Below are 20315 nucleotides of genomic sequence, written 5' to 3'. Positions count from 1 at the left end.
ATATACAAAAAGCTATGCGCTGAATAATCTAGTGATTTGATCGATTCACATACGTACTCCATGTACACGTTTACTGAGGGCTACATGTGCACGTGACGATGTCACCTTGACAACCAATCTATAGTGAATGGCATCGTCGATGGAAACCCGTCGCCAATTTCTCGCTCTCACCCTACACACTGCTGTACGCTCTCACCTGCAGCTGACACGCGAGAAGTAATGGTGCAACAGCATTCATCAAGGGTGTCTCGAGCGATTGCGCAACGAACGCGATGCATTTGGAAAGTGCGTAAACACCATCTAGCACGAGTCCTACCGAACACCAAGGATAAGGAATAACCGGCCGGGACTCTTTCTTTCTTTCTTTCTTTCTTTCTTTCTTTCTTTCTTTCTTTCTTTCTTTCTTTCTTTCTTTCTTTCTTTCTTTCTTTCTTTCTTTCTTTCTTTCTTTCTTTCTTTCTTTCTTTCTTTCTTTCTTTCTTTCTTTCTTGCGTGCGTGCGTGGTTTAAGCTAAGCGCCAAAGAGTATCGATGTCGAAATCTCGTATTCGGCTTGGCTCGATCTTTCTTCGAGCTCGCAGGGTTATTGCCTCGTTTCGAGTTTCCTGGACGTAAAGGCGTAAGAAAAGAAAAGAAAAACACAACGAATAAGATGCAGAAGAAAGCCGCTAGCTACGAAGGCGAGATGACGAGCTCTCGTGAAAGCAAGGTGCAACAGGGACGACCATTTACGAAACGATGCTGAATGTGTGTGTACGTAAAAAAAGCGAGGATACGATGAAAGTACGCGAACGTGTCCTTAACAGGTAATACGCAAAGGCGAGTGCATGATAAAGGTGCGTAGGTGTGTGCTTAACAGGTAATATGCACGGTGGAAGTTGGAAAGCATGTATGACACGCGTGTAGTTAGAACGAGATTACAGGAGGCCGTAAGGGATGTAGACGAAATATACCATCACGGTCGAGGAATTTGAGCCCTCAGGAAGTTCCAGTAGTGAGTAACGACCTTCGAAGGAATGCGGCTTCTGGGGTAGCGAGGAACGCTTTGTCATCGTGATGGCATGCTTGGGCGCGAAAACTAAATAAATCTGTTCGGACGTAGCACGAAGGATTTTTCCGTTACGTTATTGACAAGACACTCATTTAATTTAACCCGGATTCGCATAGCGATATTCTGACGACGAACCTGTGTTTTCCGTGTGGCGCGAACGGTTAGGTTAATGAAAAGAATATGCCAGGCTTACTCATTCGAAATTTTATATGGGGTGGCATACTCAGCGACATCCGGGAGTGCTATCGGAGAAGTATGCTCACAGGTCATTGTGCTAAGCATGAGCGAGTGTAGTTAAATAGCATTTTTGGTGTGTTACGTTTGGATGAATATCCACTGACATCCGCAAAGACCTGATCACCCTTCCTGGTCACCTGTCCTTGCCACTGCTTCCATGGTCAAGATTGAACCCATTGGTCATGTTGCCTTATAAAAGTAGCTGCAAACTTTCCAGCACAAAGGAAGAAAGGAAGGCAGGAAGGCTAACCATAAAAGCTTCCGGTTGGCTACCCTACATTGGGGATTAGGGAAAGGGAATAGAAAGATAAGGGAGAGAGAAAGACAGTGAAGGGAAGAGAAGGAAAAAAAGGTTAGCGAATTTACTTAAACGGACACGAAAGAGAAAAACGATTTTTCCCGGATTAGTAAATTACTCTTTCACAATTCCAAAATCATCACGCTTGCCGCGAGAAGACGCTTGGTAAGCGAGAAAACGCTCAAAAAGAACATGCGGGTGACGACGGCACATTGCGATTCTCGCACCAAACGCCGTGACGTCATAGACTTTGACGGCGTCCTTCGTCCGGCGTAGTTCCTAATCGGTAAAAATGAAGTACATTGATTGACCTCGGAGGGGGTCACAGACTTAACGTGCGAAGTTTCATGTAATTTCGTTGAACCAATGTCACCAAAGTGAAATATGTACACATTGAAATCCTTGACGTCACGCCCGCAGATTTCGGCGAGAAATTTAAAAATGTAACTTTGACCTTGCTTTTATCCTGTATCAATAAACCTATGATGGATTATATTAACGACATTAGAGTTCTCAGAGTACAGTTTATCAGTCTAAACCCATTCATTGTTTCACTTTAGTGTTCCTTTAAGCGTGCGGGACTGCGTTATATGGAAGGACAAGCATTTCCAGTTCACTAAGAAAAGATGGATACGCGTACACGTGGTATTCGAGTTCCTGTAGATGTAAATGTTTTCGTTTGCCGCAGAATGTTAGCGATCAGGACAGAATGCAACACTAGCGACACAATCGGACACAGCGACAAAACTAAATGCTCATAGCGAAGGCATTCCGATCGCGTTATTTCCTACAACGGGTCAGAGGTATGGGTTACCACGGCGTTTCAGTTTTCACGGCAACGCCTGAAGTACGCCATGGCGGCTCAGCGCGGAAAACGGTCCTCTTGTGAGAGCAGTTCAGTAGCGATGGAGTGTCTCTTGGATGCTATCTCCACAGCGCATGCAGAAAAAAACATTCGGCTCGTGTGTCACCCGTCTCGTCTTACTGTTATTGTAGCCGATTGCCATTACATTTATGATAATGATGCGGTCGTTTGCAAATTAGTGCGCAATCAAAGGGCTTTGTTTTGAAAATAGCTGGAAGAAACTCGCTTAAGCTTCCTCGGATTAATCCAGCATACCTATTGCAGTTTACGAAAGAAGCACTGAAAGGGCTGAGCTGTAGATTACACACCAATAAAAAAAAACGGGTATATTTTATTCCCTTAATGAGGACCTCTGTTTCAAACGCATCCTGCATAGGCCACTACTTGCATATTCAAAGATGAAGGTCAGGCACTCTTTCCTCTATGCATTAGAGTACATATGGTTTGGTATCTCTCAAGAAGCTTCGATGTATAAAAGTACACACACATTCTCAGATAAAAAACATTGTGTATGTTTCACATTGTCTACGTTTATCTATGAAACATTATCTTTGTATCAAACATACATAGCAAACCATGCACATTTCAGTGCCTTTGGGTAAGAGTCTTGGGGACTTCACGTTGCAAGAAAGGTCATGTGCAAGGTAGTGACCTAGCCGGGCGTGCGCACGATCGACGGGGAGGGGGTCAGATGTGCGCCCCCCCCCCTCCTAATCATTTCCCGGGGGGGGGGGGGGGCAAGTCTGCCCTTAACATTTACTCAGTGGGACCTGTACCGTCACATTGTTTAATGCGCAGGGGTAATGCCACGCAGGTTTTATGGTGGGAGGGGCCATGCAGGCCCCTCCCACCCCAATTTTACCTTCTCTCGTTCTTTCCAGGAATTATTAGGGCTTTGAAGATTAGCGAGTAGAGTGAACGTTTGCAAGAAGCATGGCGTGTGTGTTGAAATGCCAAACCGAAAGATTTCTCACTGAAGATAGTCGGGCGAGTTGCTTGTGCGCGATAAATGTGGAAATGTGTTTGAAAGACAAGGATGAAAGGTGAGGACAAGACGCACATAGAGCACACTTTGCATTCCCACATTCATCATTACCAGGTTTTATTTATTTTTATTGATTTAAAATACTCTCAATACCGAACGGGCATTCCGGAGGGGAGTGGTTAATACATGTACACTATACATTGTTATGCAAGACAGCTTGAATTGATGAATGGTCTGCGTTGTTGGCTACGGAGGCAGGGAGGTGGTTGCATTCAGATGCTGTCTTTGGCTGGAATGAATTGAAGAAAAGGTTCGTCTGGCAACTTAGTACTTGGACCTTGAACGTGTGGTCGATTCGCATTGGTGTGATTGACAAAAAAAGCTTGCTCATTCTTTTCTTATTGGCTCACAGATTGCGGCGGAAACCTGACGGCGCTATCGCGACCAGCCCGCCTCTACAACCCTGGCTACCCGAAGGCTTACGAGTCCAACCAGCTCTGCCGCTGGGTCATCACTGCCGACGGAGACATCACGCTGCACTTCGTCAACGTCGAGATCGAGGATTCCCCCGGATGCGAGTACGTCGCGCATTGTTGTAGCAGGACGAATCAGCTATGACCAATAATTGTGTGTTTATGGAAGGGCAATATGTTGTCGTTCCTCTGTTGTGTGACAGGCCTGGTGGAGGACACCCTATTAGCCTTCTGTAAATATGCAGTGACCATATTAGGTGGGTAGATAATATTGAGATGTTTGTGGGGATAACAAGGCCGCGACTTGCACTGGACTGGGTTTATTGGGGAAACAAGATACCCTGTACCTTGCAAGTGGTACAGCCAGGCTGCTGCTGCTGATGATGAAAGGGGTGTCCAACCGGCAGCGCAGTTGTTGGATTGTGAAAATAGCAAAAAGGGTTCGATTCGAAAACAACAACAACAACAACAACAAAACCTTCATGTCCTAATGCGTATAGAGATGAGAATAGGTGGGTGCACGGTAGTATTTGCGTTTTGATGTTTGAACCATAGTTGCCACTTTTAGGCCTGCGTGACTAAACTTCGAGGGAACTACAAACCCTGGCCAGTATAGACCATCAATAACGGGGATACTCGTATCGTATAACTTGTTCTGTTCACTGAAGTTCGGCAGAGATGTACGGGCCGTAGGTACACATATGGCAGTGGAGCAGGGGGTTCAGATTTAGCCTATCGCTCGGCAGGAATCCGGAACAGCTGCACAAGAGTGGCGGGAGGTGCCGTCGGTCTGCGAGGGGCCAAATGTGCACATAATTTTAATAGCTGGCCAATGGTATGGAGCCAACAGACATGTTGCACTTATTGCCACATCACCACTCCAGCTATTTTTAGCTTTGACGGTGCATTAGCAACGACAGCGTAGAAGTAAAAGGCACGGAAGAGAAATGTCATAAGAAGGCAACATACCATAAAGTTTGCGAAAGCGCACTGAGCCATAGTGACCAATAATATAGTGATTAAAGAAAAGAGGGCGCCTTATTTGTTCGATTTCTTTGTTATGACCACAGCCGCCACGTTTGTGTTCACAACAGTGTACTGAGTATTGTGAAATGGCGGCTTGTTCAAATGGGCGATAAAGCATTACTTCAGACAAGGAAATAACTTTTTCGAGTGTGTAAAACGTTTGAGAAAAATGCAGAAGACTTAGTGACAGGGCGGAGGTGCGTAGCTTACCTATATTAGTCTGCCCTCTGTCCTGTCGCTTTCATTTCCTAGAACGCTTTTGTATTATGAAATGCTTTTCCTTCAATGAACCGATGTACTCCCCTAAGTTTTCGAGACAGGTGTACTAAGCGTTTCTGGTTCGTACAGGTACGACAACATCGTCGTGCTCATCGGGCCCAAGCAGGTGCCCATGGGCAAGATGTGCGGCACCATCACGAACCGCACCATCGCCACAAACTCCACGGCGGTCACGGTGGTCTTCAAGTCGGACGAGTCGTATGAGGAGAAAGGCTTCTACCTCGAGTTCTCCGCGGACACCGGGGTCGCAGGTCAGCACTGATAACTCTATAGAGAATAGGTTCTTAAGTCTGTTGGCGAGATAAGTTATTGTGGGTCTCTTTTAATATCATGGAAGAACATTATGTTCTGAAGTGCCCCAGGTCGCAACAGCATATTGAAATACAGAGAAAGGCAAGGCGGATACACTTCTTCGTCTGCCTTGACTGCCTGTTAGTCTGGATGAGTTTCTATATTTGAAACTCGAAGAAGACTTCATCACTGTGCTATCAGTACCGTAGACAAAAAAGTGTCTTCTAATCAATACGTATTTGTCTCTGTGATTGCCATCCGCCTACGTTGCCTTGTAGATTCCGGCAACACCAGCAATCGACATTCTGTTTGCGACATTTCGTCTATTGCTGAGAACGACCCAATCAATCAATCAATCAATCAATCAATCAATCAATCAATCAATCAATCAATCAATCAATCAATCAATCAATCAATCAATCAATCAATCAATCAATCAATCAATCAATCAATCAATCAATCAATCAATCAATCAATCAACCTCCCCGCCCTTGCACTCGCCATTACGCAGAGATCTCGGAGAACGCGTGTGGGGACACGTTGACTGCCGAGGAGGGCAACGTGACCAGCCCTGGCTACCCGTTCGAGTATCCCGACAACAGCAGCTGCTGGTCGCTCATCAACGTCGAGCCCGGTCGAGTCATCGTCATGAGATTCAAGGTCATCGCACTCGAATTCGACGAGACGTGCGCCTTCGACTACGTCGAGATCTTCGACGGCCCCACCGAAGGTGCGTATGGCGGGCAGTTGTTGTGTAGTTGTCAACTTGCTATTCATGTTGTAGTGAAGAGGAGGAAGAACCTCCACCGGCACCTCCACCAGATGTCGTATGACGATTATTATCAGACATGAACGACTTGCACAGTCGAAGTAGCGACGGTCCAGCACGAACGGAGATCATGCTCACAGCAACAGACGCCCGAGCGTTTCGTCTTCCTCCTCTTCACTACAATATGTATGTAGCCGAGGTAAGAAGATAATAGTTAATGAAAAGAAAGGAGGAGAGGTCGGCCTGAAAAGCGGGTTTCTAGCCTGCTACTCCTCGCGGGGACAAGGGGAAAAGGGAAAGAGAAACAGGGAGGTATGATGATAGGTGAGTATGGTATTGGCCTCGAGGCCCACCACTGGAAGCGCCGGCGCCACCGTCGGCGTGACGTGCTTGGCAGGATCACGTGGTCTCAGCGGCCGCGTCGGCTGCTTGTGGCGCACTGCCGCGTGCTTTGAAAACGAGTTTCAAGTCCCACATGCGCTGCGGTCTGTTCAAATTCGGAAGTTTTCTCTCATTTTCTACTCAATAGAAACCATTGCAATAGAGTGGCTGCCTCCGAAGGCGACGAACATGGGTCTCTACCGCTCGGTGCCGCAGTGCCGCGCTTACGCAAAGGAGCCCAGTGTCGGCCTGCACCGGTAACCGCGGGACAAGAAACAGCGTGAAGCATGGGTTGTAAAGCTAAGAACCGGCAAGTAGCCATCCGCTACGAGGCTGGTGTGCAACAAGCACTTCCGCGACGAAGACTTGTTACTGCGTCGGGCCTGCGATGTTCGGTGAGTAGCAGACAGCGCGCACTGAGACGATGGCTCGCGCGCGTTTCCCGCCGGCAAATGATGCTTATCTGCCACAGGATGGTAAAAGCGCTACCTTTTACCACGTGCGATGCCATCTCAGAACCATCCAATGCGACCTCTTGATCGTCGGCCCCGTGCTCAGCGTCCACAAAATCGGCTGCAGATGCGCAAGTCATTGTTTAGATACGTTAAATTAAAAAGCCCACAGGGTCCCTTATGCATTCGTTAAAGATGACTAGAAGGCGAAAGCCATCTTCTTCTTGTCAGTCGATGTACTGATTCTCCCGCGCCTCCCTCCAAAAGCGTTCTGCGCCTAACGCGGTTTTGCACGGCCTCCGTGACCGATCACGGAGGCAATGCAAAGCGACCATGACGTGTGAATACGTCCATAATTTGACGTCACATTATGTGACGTCATAATGACGCTACATATTTTGACGATCTGTGACGTCATGATGACGTCATATGGTGACACCATCACGTGACGATTATTTTTTGCATCACTCGTGCTGACGCCGCCGACGCGGGACGCCGACGGGCAACGTTCCCATTTGATGAGGCATGCATTGCTTAATAAGCTACATAAATTTTGCATTGCCTCCGTGATCGGCCCAACGGCCAACCCCATGTATTTTCTTGGAGCTTCATTTATTTACGTGGGAAAGATGCCACCCTGTTCGCGTTAGACACGACACTGCTGCCAAAATTGCTGGGGTACTCGCCAAATAATTACTGTCCTGTTTTGCGGCTGCTGGTTGCTGCAATAACTTCTATTTTATTCACCGCTATTTCAAGCTCATGTGGGTCCTAGTTCACAACCGACGTTTGCAGAACAAGTCCGGCAAATATTACTGTATTTTCTTTCTTTTCCTAGGCGTCGCATGCTACTACATGCTCGGTCTCGTAGACTGGTTCTTCTTCCACCAGCAATCTCGAAGTGGTGAAGCTTTGGTCCATGAATTTGTTGATGACAGAGAGCGGCAAGTTCACTGGAATGCAAACGGAACGATAATTAAGGAGCATTAAAAAAGGGCGTCGCATTTGCTCACGTTTTGTGTGAGCACCAAACGAACGAATGCGCTGAATGAAGAAATAGAAGCAGCGGCATTTGCCCGCTGAGAAGACCGATCAATACGCAGTGCGAGACAGCTTGTCAAATGACATTGAAACGTACCCGAATTTAGACCGAAAAGAAAAAAAAAAACACTAAATCGTCGGGACGGCAGATCACAAAGTTGCCATGCTCACCGAAGCCGCAATTGTAAGGAAATTGTTTTTGAACTGCTCTGATAGCGTCCGCGCAACAGTAGTTGTTTGTTTACTCACAAATTCTCATATTTTGCGGCCTAAAGTTCACAGCGCGGTGCCCGAAACGCGCTCGTAGCAAAAGCGAAACCATCAGTACGAACATACATGCAGACGCTCATACATGCAGAGGCACCGTCAGTCGTCGCGAACCCGTGCGATCGCTGGCTTGAGGCTTCTTTCTGTTATGCTCCGTTTGGTTATACAGACAGTCTACTCTAACGAGATATTTCACGTAGTTTGCACACAGCGAGTGACTACCTTTCACGCAAGAAGTCGGTTCGGAGTCTCCAACGCGGTGACAGCGTGAAGCGGGTGCTCGGTTTTCTGCAAAGAGACAGCGACTGTAGACTATCTTGTGCTTTCAGTTCGTCGAAAATGATTATTTTGACATTAAAGAAGACAGTTAATTTCGAAAGTACTTACAGAAATGCCCTGGAGGGCTTCCGCGAGGTGTTCTTGTAGAGCGCCGACAGCAAAACTATGGGGAGCGCGCCGGCGGTATCCTGCCTAGCACGCAATCGAGGCGCGTCCGATAGAGGGCGACTCCGTAACTCCTCGAGGCCAATAGTACAACGAGTCACTGTACACACACTGTCCTGCGCGGGGACGTTCTTCTCATAGCGGTTCCATTCTTATAGCGAATTTGCCAAGTTAAATTGAACAGGAATGTTATAATAAAGAGATGCGTTGCTAGAGCTACCAGCTGTCGAAAGAGCAAGCGAGACCTCTGGTGAGAAATATCCCTACAAACTTCTCTGTGCAAAGCTTATTTATTTATTTATATAGGCAAATAATAAAGTAATTAAAGTATACCAAATTTTATTAACAAGGTCGTCAAAAAGATACGAAGTTTACGTTGTAGACTGCACTTGTGGGAAACAAGGCTTTAGCCCCTTTGCTTACTGGCATGAATACTGACCGCTTTAATTGATTGTATTCTTCAAACGTTAAATAAAAAAAACTGCGCTAAAAGAGAGAGAGGATATTAGTACTATTTTTGAGGCCTAGAACACGTACTCCAGTCATGAGAGGCCGACGCACTCACAACTGACACTGGGCGAAACGTTTTACAGCCAGTCGGAGGTCCTCAGAGCAATCTGCTTTCGGTATGAAGAGCCGATATTTACGATTGCATTTACTTCGAATCTCAAGGTCCGATGTTTCATTTCGCAGAAAAGTGCGACCCTACTGCGGAGTCCACGAGCACGAACATGAACTAAACGCGCGTCTTGTACTTGTCTTGTACGAATGCAATGATTTACGGATTACGATTACGGATTTACAATTTACAGATGTGCAATTTACGGATTTACAGTTTACGGATTTAACGACCTTTATATTCGTCGGCTGTAGCAGGGTATTATCGGTCCAGAAGTGCTTTCTCTGAACAGTATCAAATTCCGCCATGTTGTCAGGTTCTCCATCTTATCAACACTGATTGGCCCAGAGGATTGCTACGGCCTTTCTGCTTGGCCTAAATTTGCCGCGATTGCGAAATTTGACAATATGGCGGAATTTGACAGTATCCACAATAGCACCCTCGGTCTCTCTTCATGAGAGACGATAAGGCTTGAAGATACGGGCACAATGGAGGGGAAGAAGACAACACAAACGCCTTGTTTCTTGTTTTACGTGTTGTGGAAAGGTTAGGAAGGTTTTCGAAGTACACCATGACAAATGTAACAAGAAAATGTCGGGCCACGACAATGGCTTAGCTAGGGGGTTCCGATCCCCCGGAAGTATTCACATTTTGCATGTATGTATATACACGCACGCATATAAGCACGCGCAAGAACGTACGTAATAGGTAGTCGACCCCCTGCCCCCTCCCTCCGAAAAAAAAAGAAATCTCTAGCTTCCCCCCTGGGCTGCAAGTAAACATGTTGACGCGTTTTGTTTGTACTTCGTAGCGACCTTGATCTTTCTGTTCTGTACCAAGCATCGGCCCTCTTCTATGACCTATGACATGCATGCTTAAAGCTCGAGGCTTCTCAATGACTCGCCTAACGACTTGCTCGATGACATCCATGCTAGAATCCCAGAGCGTGGGCATATGCGCATAACTATCGTAACAATCTTTTTTTCCTTCCGTTCAAGACTCTCCTTCGTTCGGCCGCTTCTGCGGGGACTCCCAGAAGCGGATCCTTCGCTCGACGAGCAGCAGCGTGCTGGTGCACTTCAAGTCTGACGACCTGCTCAGCAATCGCGGCTTCCTGCTTCAGTACGAGAGCAACAGCGGCGGCATCAAGGTCAGCCACGACGGAGGTAAGCGATGCCTGGAAAAAAGTGATGACCACCGCCGACTGCGTCAACAATCGGACCGTTTCCTGCGTTTTTTTGTTATGTTGTTTTGTTTGGTGTCGTTCCGACGGTCATAAGGCATAGGGAACCGCTCATGGAAACAAACAAAAAGGCTCCTACCAGGTAACATTAACACGGTAGGTTTTTTTTGTACTGACGACGGAGACAGAAAGAAAGAGAGAGAGAGAGAGAGAGAGAGAGAGAGAGAGAGAGAGAGAGAGAGAGAGAGAGAGAGAGAGAGAGAGAGAGAAAATTTTTATACCCCGATGCCGGAAACGCTTCCGAGCGATCCATCTTAGAATGCCGGTAGGTTCAGGCTTCACATCAGAAAGCGATGAAGTCGGTGCTGAGAATTCTACGAGCAACCCACCTTGTTGGAGGATGACGACACTACTGTGTTTTTGTGTGCTCCTTTTACCTCTCTCTCTCAAGTGAATATCTGTCCATAATCTATTTAATGCACTATTATGATGGAATTCTCTTCACCATAACGATGGATATTGCAGTGGACATGATGGAGACAATGTGGGCGCTGTTATGTGCTCCAGCGAATGCGCAATTAATCCAGATTAAGCCTCCCCTTTTATCAGATGACAAAATCGTTGCTCAGGGAATGTCGGTTGGAGCCAATGTTTCAACAAGTGGAGTTGTGTTCGTCAGGGTACAAACGGACACAGTGGACAAGTGAACTTGCGTTCGTAGTTGCCTTGACGAATAATAAATATTTGGGGAACGCTTAAGCTTCACCTTTAAGAGCTGAACGCGATAGCGATATCCGGCCCCATCCACATCGTGCTCTATTTCGCTTGTCATTATGTTCAGTCGCCCGGTCACACACACACACACACACACACACACACACACACACAACCCACACACACACACACACACCACACACACACCCACACACACACACACACACCACACACACACACAACACACACACACACCACACACACACACACACACACACACACACACACACACACACACACACACACACACACACACACACACACACACACTCCACATACCTACAGTAAAGGTAAAGGTTTTCGCCCTCTTCAACAGCACTTTTATGACAACAGTGTACACACACGTGTGTGTAAGAGAATGCGCGCACTAATGTGTACACCCTTTGTAATGGGTGGCATGCTTTAAAACCAACAGAAATTACGCGCGTGATACTCTTTCGAAGTTGCGAAGCACCCACTGCGTGTTCGTAAGGGAATACGCGCAGTAATGTGTGTGCCTTTTGTAATGGGTGGCCGGCTTTAAACCACCAACTTGTTGTGCAGTTCACATGGTGTGACGCCCGATGGCAATATACGCTTGTACCCCGTTTTACTGCGATATTACACCTCGTACTGTGACACCTGTAGACAGGACGCGTATGTTTGTGAAGCCTTAATGTTAATTTCAGTGCAGTTGCAAGCGATGGAGTGGCTCTGTGGCGGAACACCTGCTTGCCACGCAGATGGCCTGGGTTCGATTCTCACTCGAACCTAAGATTTATTATTATTTATTTTATTTACATCTTTCTTGATTTTTCGGTCACGGACAAGATGATGATTTTTCGCTCACAACCAGCGACGCCGACACCGACGCCGGAATTTCTGCGGAACGAGCTTTTTAACGCGATCGCGTTAATAATTGCTGGGGTTGAACGTCCCGAAACCACGATACGATTGTGAGGGACGCCGTAGTGGAGGGCTCCGGACATTTCGACCACCTGAGGTTATTTAACGTGCACCTCATTCTACAGTACACGGGTCTCTAGCATTTCGCCTCCATCGAAATGCGGCTGCCGCGGCCGGGATTCGATCCTGCGACCTTCAGGGTCAGCAGTCGAGCACCATAACCACTAAACCACCGCGGCGGATTTGCCCCTATGAAGACAAGTCCACTTGTCCACTTGTGCCCTGATGAAGACCAGTCCAACATGACGAAGCGTTGATTCCCTGTTCAGCGATTCATTCATCTCTTCAAGCCCCCATCTTTCCCTGAACTTTTGTGTCGTTTGCATCTATTTTATTTCAGGTACTTAACGAAACAAGATCAGAATAAATTGATCATACCTTGCACCACGATGCCCACAAGCAGGACTGTTCAGTAACAACTTGTTTGAGCTGAGGAGGATAGAGGATCTCACAGGAGGATTTCGAAGTGCACTCTAGAAAAGAAAAGTAATAGTGCAAGTGGCCACTTGCATAGTTTAGTAATTAATTTTTCAGCTCTTTACCACGGATCGGGCCTCGCACAGAAAGATAATAATACGCAGTTTGAATATTGCCTCGTAGACACGACCTTGAAAAAAATGGGGATTTCCCTGAGAGGTACGAGCTGCCCAACGGCTCCTACAGTTACCCAGAATTTCCAAGTTTCCGGTTGCGCTTTAGCTTATTAGACACGTGCGGTGCGGAAACATCTGTAGTGCAGTAGAAGTAAAAAGAAAAAAGAAACAGCGGTGGTTTTCAAGCTTCACTAACTGCAAGGTCGCATCGCAGCTTAACGTAGGGAAGAACCGCTCGCACGCGAGGTGCGGAGAAAGTTTGTTTCGAATTTGCAGCGAACATTTCTTTCTTCGCTTGCTTTCAGGTTTTACTTGCGCATCTATATTTCATCCCGGTGGCAGCAACATTTAAGTACACTGCATTGTATAACTCAATAGTCAGGAGGTAATTGCATTCTTTCAGTTAACGCAATGACCTCTATGTATGGGACGTCCTTGGTACGAACCACTTAACACCCCGAAAACCAGACGAGTCGGGATGGTCGATATTTTGAGAGCGGGGTGCCGAGACAGCACACCACTTTTAATTTTCATGATAATTCGTGCGGTGTCCACAATTCATTGCAAAAGCTCGTGACATTACTTTGAAGAGCCTAACAGGACACCTTTTAAGTATAAATGTTTATGAACGTACTATACTGTTTAATTATTATCCATTAAACATCACAAGGCATTCACCTTGCATATAGACATGCGGATCAAGCTGATACATCTTATGAATAATCATCGCTGACCGGGGACTTTCACATCTCATCAGCATCATGCTTGCTCTCTATAACACTAATATACTACTTATTTTCTGTTTTCATATTTTATCGATGTGTAGCATTCTTTACTGTTTGAATCTATACACGCATGATGTCCTGTTGTATTTCCGAAATTGTCATTGTGTTTTTTAAATCATTTTTACGTCAACTGCTTCTAGAACCATCTGCCCTATACTAAACTAACGGTGCACAGAGGGGAGCGTTCTTTAACAGTTCTTGCTGTGAGACTTTTATATCCACACTTAATACTCAGACACTTATGCATCCTTATGCTAATGAAAACTTGTTAATTGAAACCAATCCGATGAATCCTTGCTATTATAAGCTTGATACCTCAGTCTAACCAAATGAATCCTTATTTGCTGTGCTTATATCCCTGATTATCTTCAGTATCTTTTCTTTTGGTACGGAGGGGTAGGTTCGGGCACATCGGCTCAGGCTGGCAATGCTTGGACTTGTGTAACTGCCGCAGCCAAGAGACAAAAAAACCTTGAACAGGGCATCTTGCTGCAGCAAACGTTTCGGCATACGGTCTTGCCTTCTTGAAGTTGCAGACTGCCTACCTTAGCGAATGCATGTGTATGTTTGATACCATTTGTACCGGCGGTATGCTTCGTGTGCGAGGGTACTCTTCGGATGTTTCGTACCCTTAGTACCGAGGATGCGAATGGTACGTACAAAGGGTACGAAAGTATGCTTCGTACCCTTCGTACCGAGGGCACTAAACATACACGTGCATGAGCTAAGGTAGGCAGTTGCAACCTTAAATACAAGACCGCGTGTCGAAACATTGACTCCAGCGACAACCCCTGTTCAAGGACTTTTCACCTCTTCAAGTTTCCATGTTCCCTTGAACTTCTGCCTGATTTGGCACAGCCAAGTGACGAGTGTAACTCAGATGTGCTCGGATGCCCTGCGTAGGTTGCGCCGTTGCGTCTGATGCGGAGAACGGCACCGTGGCCACGCCCAACTACCCCAACAGGTACCCGGCCTCGGCGCACTGCCTGCTGGACCTGGAAGCTCCGCGGGAGGCCAAGGTGGCGCTGCGGTTCGTGGACTTCTCGCTCGAGCCAGACGCGAACTGCACCTTCGACTTCGTCGAGATCTGGGACGGATACCAGGACGGTACGTTGGACAAGGAACTGACAGTCAGTTCCTCACGATGTGGTGACTTCACGAACCGCTGTCCTCAAGTGTCACGGCTCTTGTCATTTTTAACAACTTATTCTAGGTGCCAAAAAAAGGGGGGGGGGGGAGGAGACTTAATGAGGTAAAGGTATGCCAAGTGTTTAGAAGAGTTAATTAGCGTGCAAGGTTATTAAACGTGAAGAAATTCAGCCCTCAGCATGTAGAGCCAGTGGTCATGTCTAGGCGACCGAAATAGGACAATAGGAAGTAGGCCATACAGTGCGATGTACTGATAACGCCAAAGTGATTTAGTAAGTGATAACGCCAAAGTGATTTAATCTCCTTCGTGTTAGCTAAATGACTGCATTTTTTTGTTGTTGTTGCGCACCATATTGGGTCTCTATCGACTCCTGGTAACACCATCAGCACATAAGTGCCAGTGAGGTATGCTTAACACAAGTTATTTGTGAAGGTATCTAAGTCTCGTGAACTGATTTTCAAGAACTTGTGAAATTTTGTAAGAATGCCAACACTTACTAAACTATGCATGTTGGACAAACAATCGTACACTATTAGAAGCGCATCGATACGGGAAAGTCTCACGGCAAGCGCGGAATATAACCTTGGTCTTTGGTGAGGACTTCCCAGAAAGGACGATACGAGAACGTCCACAGGAACGAAACAAGATATAGGCCGACCAGATCACGGGGAGGACATACAGCGATCACCGCCGCAGCGAAGCGTCGTTCGTAAAAAAAAAAAAAAAGCACAAATGAAATAAACTGTCGCAAACCCGTTACAGGCGGCCATAGAAGCGCACATGGGAACGAGCTGCGCATTTACAAACGATCCGGGAAAAAACACGACCATTGCGTGACCAGTGGCCTGAAAGGAATTGGGCGAGAGTGAGAGAGAAGTCTTCAAAAGGGGCTTATGAGAAAGAGAGGGAGATGGAGGGAGGGAAAGCAGCAACTAAAGGTTCTTTTATGAGTGAATGAGTGAGGGTGCGAGGGTTTCACAGCTATCGAGATGTGCCTTGAGCGTGTGCATATGTGTGTGCGCGCGCGTGTGTGTCTGTGTGGTAGAGCAGCTATCAAAATGTATTTTGAGTGAGTTAGAGCGTGTGCGCGAGTTGAGCAGCTATCGAAAGGTGCTTTGAGTGAGTGAGAGTGCGTGTGTGTGCGTGTTAGTAAGAGAGAACAAGACAGAGGAAGAAAGAGAGAGAGAGAGAGAAAGAAGGAAAGAGAGAAAGAAGGAAAGAGAGAGCAGCTATCAAAAAGGTGTTTTCCGCGCTTGGGTAGGCCCCGTGCCCGCGATGATTGAATATAAAAGAGTAGAGGAGCCGCCAAATAAGGCTGGCGTGAAGCAATGACTATTGAGGAAAGAAAAAAAAATAAGAAAGAGAAAGAAAACGTGTGGACTACCCCCTGAAAAGGAAGAACATTAAGCGCGCGAGGCGACGTAATAGCGACAAACGGAAGCCTCTTCATTGTATCTTTGTGTCGCGGCCATTCAGGAGGGATAAATGGGTTCCCACGTGTTGACTTGTCCAATGTGAAAAGAAAGTGAACAACGAATGAAAAAAAAAAAATCAAATAGCAACCGCGTGAGGAGCTGATGATAACGAAGCAACTCGACCTTCCTCTTGTCGGGACACGGAAAGTTTAGATTTTTGCTAGTTGGCGGTAGCAAAAGAAATGTACGTTTTTTTTTTTTTGCGTAGTGGTATAGTACAGAAGAAACCACTGCTAACGAGTCTTTTCCAGCATAATCATTGCCTAAGAAGACGTGCACCGTGTTTTGTAGGGGAATCCCCTAAGAAGAGCACGAAGTTGGGCTAATTGGTTGACGTTCATTTTGTAAGGGCTTTAACTGCGCTATAACGAGGACACGAGAAGAAGAGAAAAAAGCACGTGTGCAGTGCTGTCTGCTCTTCTTATGCTGTCCTTGTTATAGCGCAGTTAAAGTCATTACAAAATGAATCGCCTAAAGGGGCGGTGGGTTTTTGCAGTGTGGTAAATGACCTGCGTATGCGTCTGGCCGTGTAGCGTTGGAGCTAGAAGGACAATGAATAACTTCCAGATCGTGTTCGTTCTTCAGATGTAGCTTTCAGCAACTTTCAGTTTTCGTCATGTGGTTAGGCTTACCTATGTGAGAACCGAAATTAAAGGTGTGTGTGTGTGTGTGTGTGTGTGTGTGTGTGGTGTGTGTGTGTGTGTGTGTGTGTGTGTGTGTGTGTGTGTGTGTGTGTGTGTGTGTGTGTGACTAATTGTAGTCGCTTTAGACGCTTTAAAAGCTGCTTTCGCCCGCAGTCAAGTTTGCACGTGTTACAAATCGTCTGTAGACGTGTGTGGAGAACACATCGTCCGTAGACGTGTGTGGAGAAGTGGAAGAGCGATTCTTTTAAGACCTCCTCATTGAAAGCAGGTGACAAGTTTTTCAGTGAATCCTGCTTGAGAGTGGACCTGACGGCAGCCTATATATCTCAATAGAAAACATCGGCACACGCAGTAAGAGCCAATATTTCAGATTGTGACTGCGATTACATTTTCTCTCCTCTCGTACTGACAACTTCGTAGGATATACAGATTTTCGTATAAAAAATAAAACCAAAGCAAATGTACATTAGAACGTCCAATAATTAAAAAAAGAGAGAAGCGTACAGATTGTGCGAATCCTGCTATGTTTTAATCTCGTGGTACTGGCACTAGATATCTTGGCCAACTAATTGATGATGTTGCAATGGCTAGGGTTGGCCAATAGGTTCGTTTCTAGTGGCTATCGGCTGTAATTGAAATGTAATGCAATGCCTCTGCCTCAATCAAACGCTGCGCTCACTGCGACGGCCTCCACGAGGAAAGCTGGCCGCAGTTGTTTAGTTTCTGGTATTCTTTCAGGATGGAGATCCCTGGGACGTCTGTGCGGGGACAAGGGCGAAATGAAGGAACTGGTGACCTCCGAGAACCGCATGCGAGTCAAGTTCTACAGCGACAACTTCTCCGAGTTCCGAGGCTTCTTCGCTAACTTCTATCTCGTCTCTGCGACCGGTAAGTCTGTAATTAGACTTGGAGAAAGACTAATAAACCCAGGGTAGCCTGACTTAGTTTAGACTTTTCTGTGAACAGCTATGGTGCACGTGGTGGTGTTGCTGCAGGCGGGGTTAGCCTGGTAGACCTGGCCGGCGATTGCTCTGTCGTATACGTGCTGTTGAAACAATCAGAAAAGCGTTGAGACAGCCTTGGTATAGCTAAATTATGTAGCATATGATGTGCGCCCCTGTGCTCTTTCATCGAGGGTCTGGGTAGATGACACACGGGAACACCAACGCACTGAGCGGACGCGTACATGGACGGAGAAAACTCGGAAGTCGTGACGCGGCAGGTACGAAGGATAAGCTAAGCCTGATAATAAACGTTTGTTATCGACCTTCTTAGTAACAGTTTGACAGTATACATACCATTAAAGGACCCCTGACACCGAATTTGGAAACTCGAGATGCTTGTGTTGTTTGATAGTCCTGCATGCGGGGGCACTTCTGACCGATTACGAGTGACGAGCGTTGCCTTTAAGATATTTTAATTTGGTTTTAAAGTAAGCCTGAGTGCTCATCTGAATTTTGAACTCCTATCAACATAACCACTAGTATGACGTAGACGTAGGCCCCTTGTGACGTTGCAGAGGTAAAGCAAGTGTTGTCGACGTCACAGACAGAAATATGCGTGGTGCACGGTATATTGCGAAACATGTTTGCTCTTTGCTCCTCCCACCTTCTCCTTCTTCGGTACGTGTCGGCAGGCAGCGTGAACTCTCCGTGTGTGGGTTCTCCAACTGGCAGTTCAACAAGTGCGTGGCTGACGTCACCCAATACTGAGCGCACGTCATCACGCGTGCCCCGAGGCGCGACCGCCGCTGCGCGGCGCTAGTTTCTTATCCTCTTTCGGCGCGCGTTTTGAACCTACACTAAAAATGACCACAATTAACGCTGCTAGGATTATTTAGACATCACGTTGGAGGATTTACGGTGTCATTCCGTGATTGCAAGACTTAGACCTACTTATTACAACATAAATGTCACAAACAAAAAATCGGCTGTCAGGGGCCCTTTAATCTTTTTCTTGGAGGCTGGGAGGTCTGGCTTGGGAAGAGACACCATTTTCTACCGTTAATGGACGAATGCGCCCAGTTCTTAAGATGCGGAGAGTGCTGCGAATTTCGGGGTCTTATGCATAAAACAATGTACAAGCGTGTCACACTGATTGAGTATCTTGGGTAAATGGTCTGCCGTATAAGCATAAACTACAAACAGGGCAACCGAATAAAACAGAGCACACAGTTTGAAGCCGGGCGCTCCGTGAATAAAGGCTGACTGACATGATAAAAAAAGGCACGTACCTCTGTTCTTGACAGCAGAACTGTTATGGTCGAGGTTTGCCGTGTGTCGTAGATTGAAAATTAGCATCATGAATCAGCACGCGCTCAGTCGCCGCCCAAGCATTCCCTACAGATGGTTAACAACTGAAGCTGAAACGGGCCCACCAGCTTTGCCGTGACCCAGGCCTTGAGCAACTTAGTGCATGCTGCGATAATTTTTTCTAAAATTTTGAATTTTTGCCATATTGAAGTTTAGATGCGAAAAGTAATAATCGAATGAATGAAATGTTTATGCTGTGTCCACCTCTCGCCTAGACTAATCATGTGATTACTAATTCATGGTGCCGGCATACTGCATGCAACGTTTGCTTGCCCGTATTCGCACTTCAAATCATCGCGAACAGTTATAATTGGTAGCAAAAATATGCTGTTTTTGAAACTTTCATTTTCAACGCTACTTTTTCTAGCTGAAAATCGGTATAACATGGATTAAGGAGTACATTCTTGAGCAACTTTGATGAAACCGCACAGACCTCGTAAAACAGCTGAGGATTCGCAAACAAGTCACCATGTATTGGCCAATTTGTAGCTCGGAACTACGAGCACACGTTGCTAGGCGATGTGCTGTTGCCGTATTTCAGAGTTTATATGCCATAGAGACACTTGTTCTCTGCAGGTAAACCGGAAGTGGAAGACGCCAAGACTGTGATCCTGCGCAAGAACTCGCTGGTTCCGGCCCGAGAGCTGATCGAGGAAATCTCGCCCGACGAGACGGTGGCAGGGGACGACCAGAGGATCCTCAAGTGCATTCCCAAAGTTCCAGGATCCAAGGTCAAGTGGTAAGCATCGTTCTGCGCAAAAGTTCCAGGCGCCGAATTGGAAAAGTTTAGAATAACAGAGAGCTGAGCTAGTTGGTAAGTATTCGTACTAAAAGACTGGACGTGCAAACACGGATGCAAGAGAAGTGAAGACCATCGATTAACCATCAATTAACTTGCATAAAAAATAAATCAAATGCCTTAACAGTTACCTTTTACGTAGACCCCCACGCGTGCCGGATTGATAGGGATCGTCTAA

At 46.5% G+C, this 20315-nt stretch overlaps 1 protein-coding gene across 1 annotated transcript in view; it reads left to right on the top strand.

The window, feature by feature from the left end:
* Positions 1 to 20315, top strand: part of LOC119400107 (uncharacterized) — a 76448-nt gene that overhangs the window by 21638 nt on the left and 34495 nt on the right. The window contains exons 3-9 of the mRNA XM_037667051.2: positions 3848 to 4013; positions 5283 to 5464; positions 6016 to 6234; positions 10476 to 10643; positions 14661 to 14864; positions 17765 to 17914; positions 19915 to 20077. Coding sequence (XP_037522979.2) covers positions 3848 to 4013; positions 5283 to 5464; positions 6016 to 6234; positions 10476 to 10643; positions 14661 to 14864; positions 17765 to 17914; positions 19915 to 20077 — 1252 coding nt within the window. The remainder of the gene's footprint in view (positions 1 to 3847; positions 4014 to 5282; positions 5465 to 6015; positions 6235 to 10475; positions 10644 to 14660; positions 14865 to 17764; positions 17915 to 19914; positions 20078 to 20315) is intronic.

Source organism: Rhipicephalus sanguineus, chromosome 7, assembly GCF_013339695.2.
Source record: "Rhipicephalus sanguineus isolate Rsan-2018 chromosome 7, BIME_Rsan_1.4, whole genome shotgun sequence".
Taxonomy (NCBI): domain Eukaryota; kingdom Metazoa; phylum Arthropoda; class Arachnida; order Ixodida; family Ixodidae; genus Rhipicephalus; species Rhipicephalus sanguineus.
This window is presented reverse-complemented; position numbering and strand designations above follow the sequence as displayed.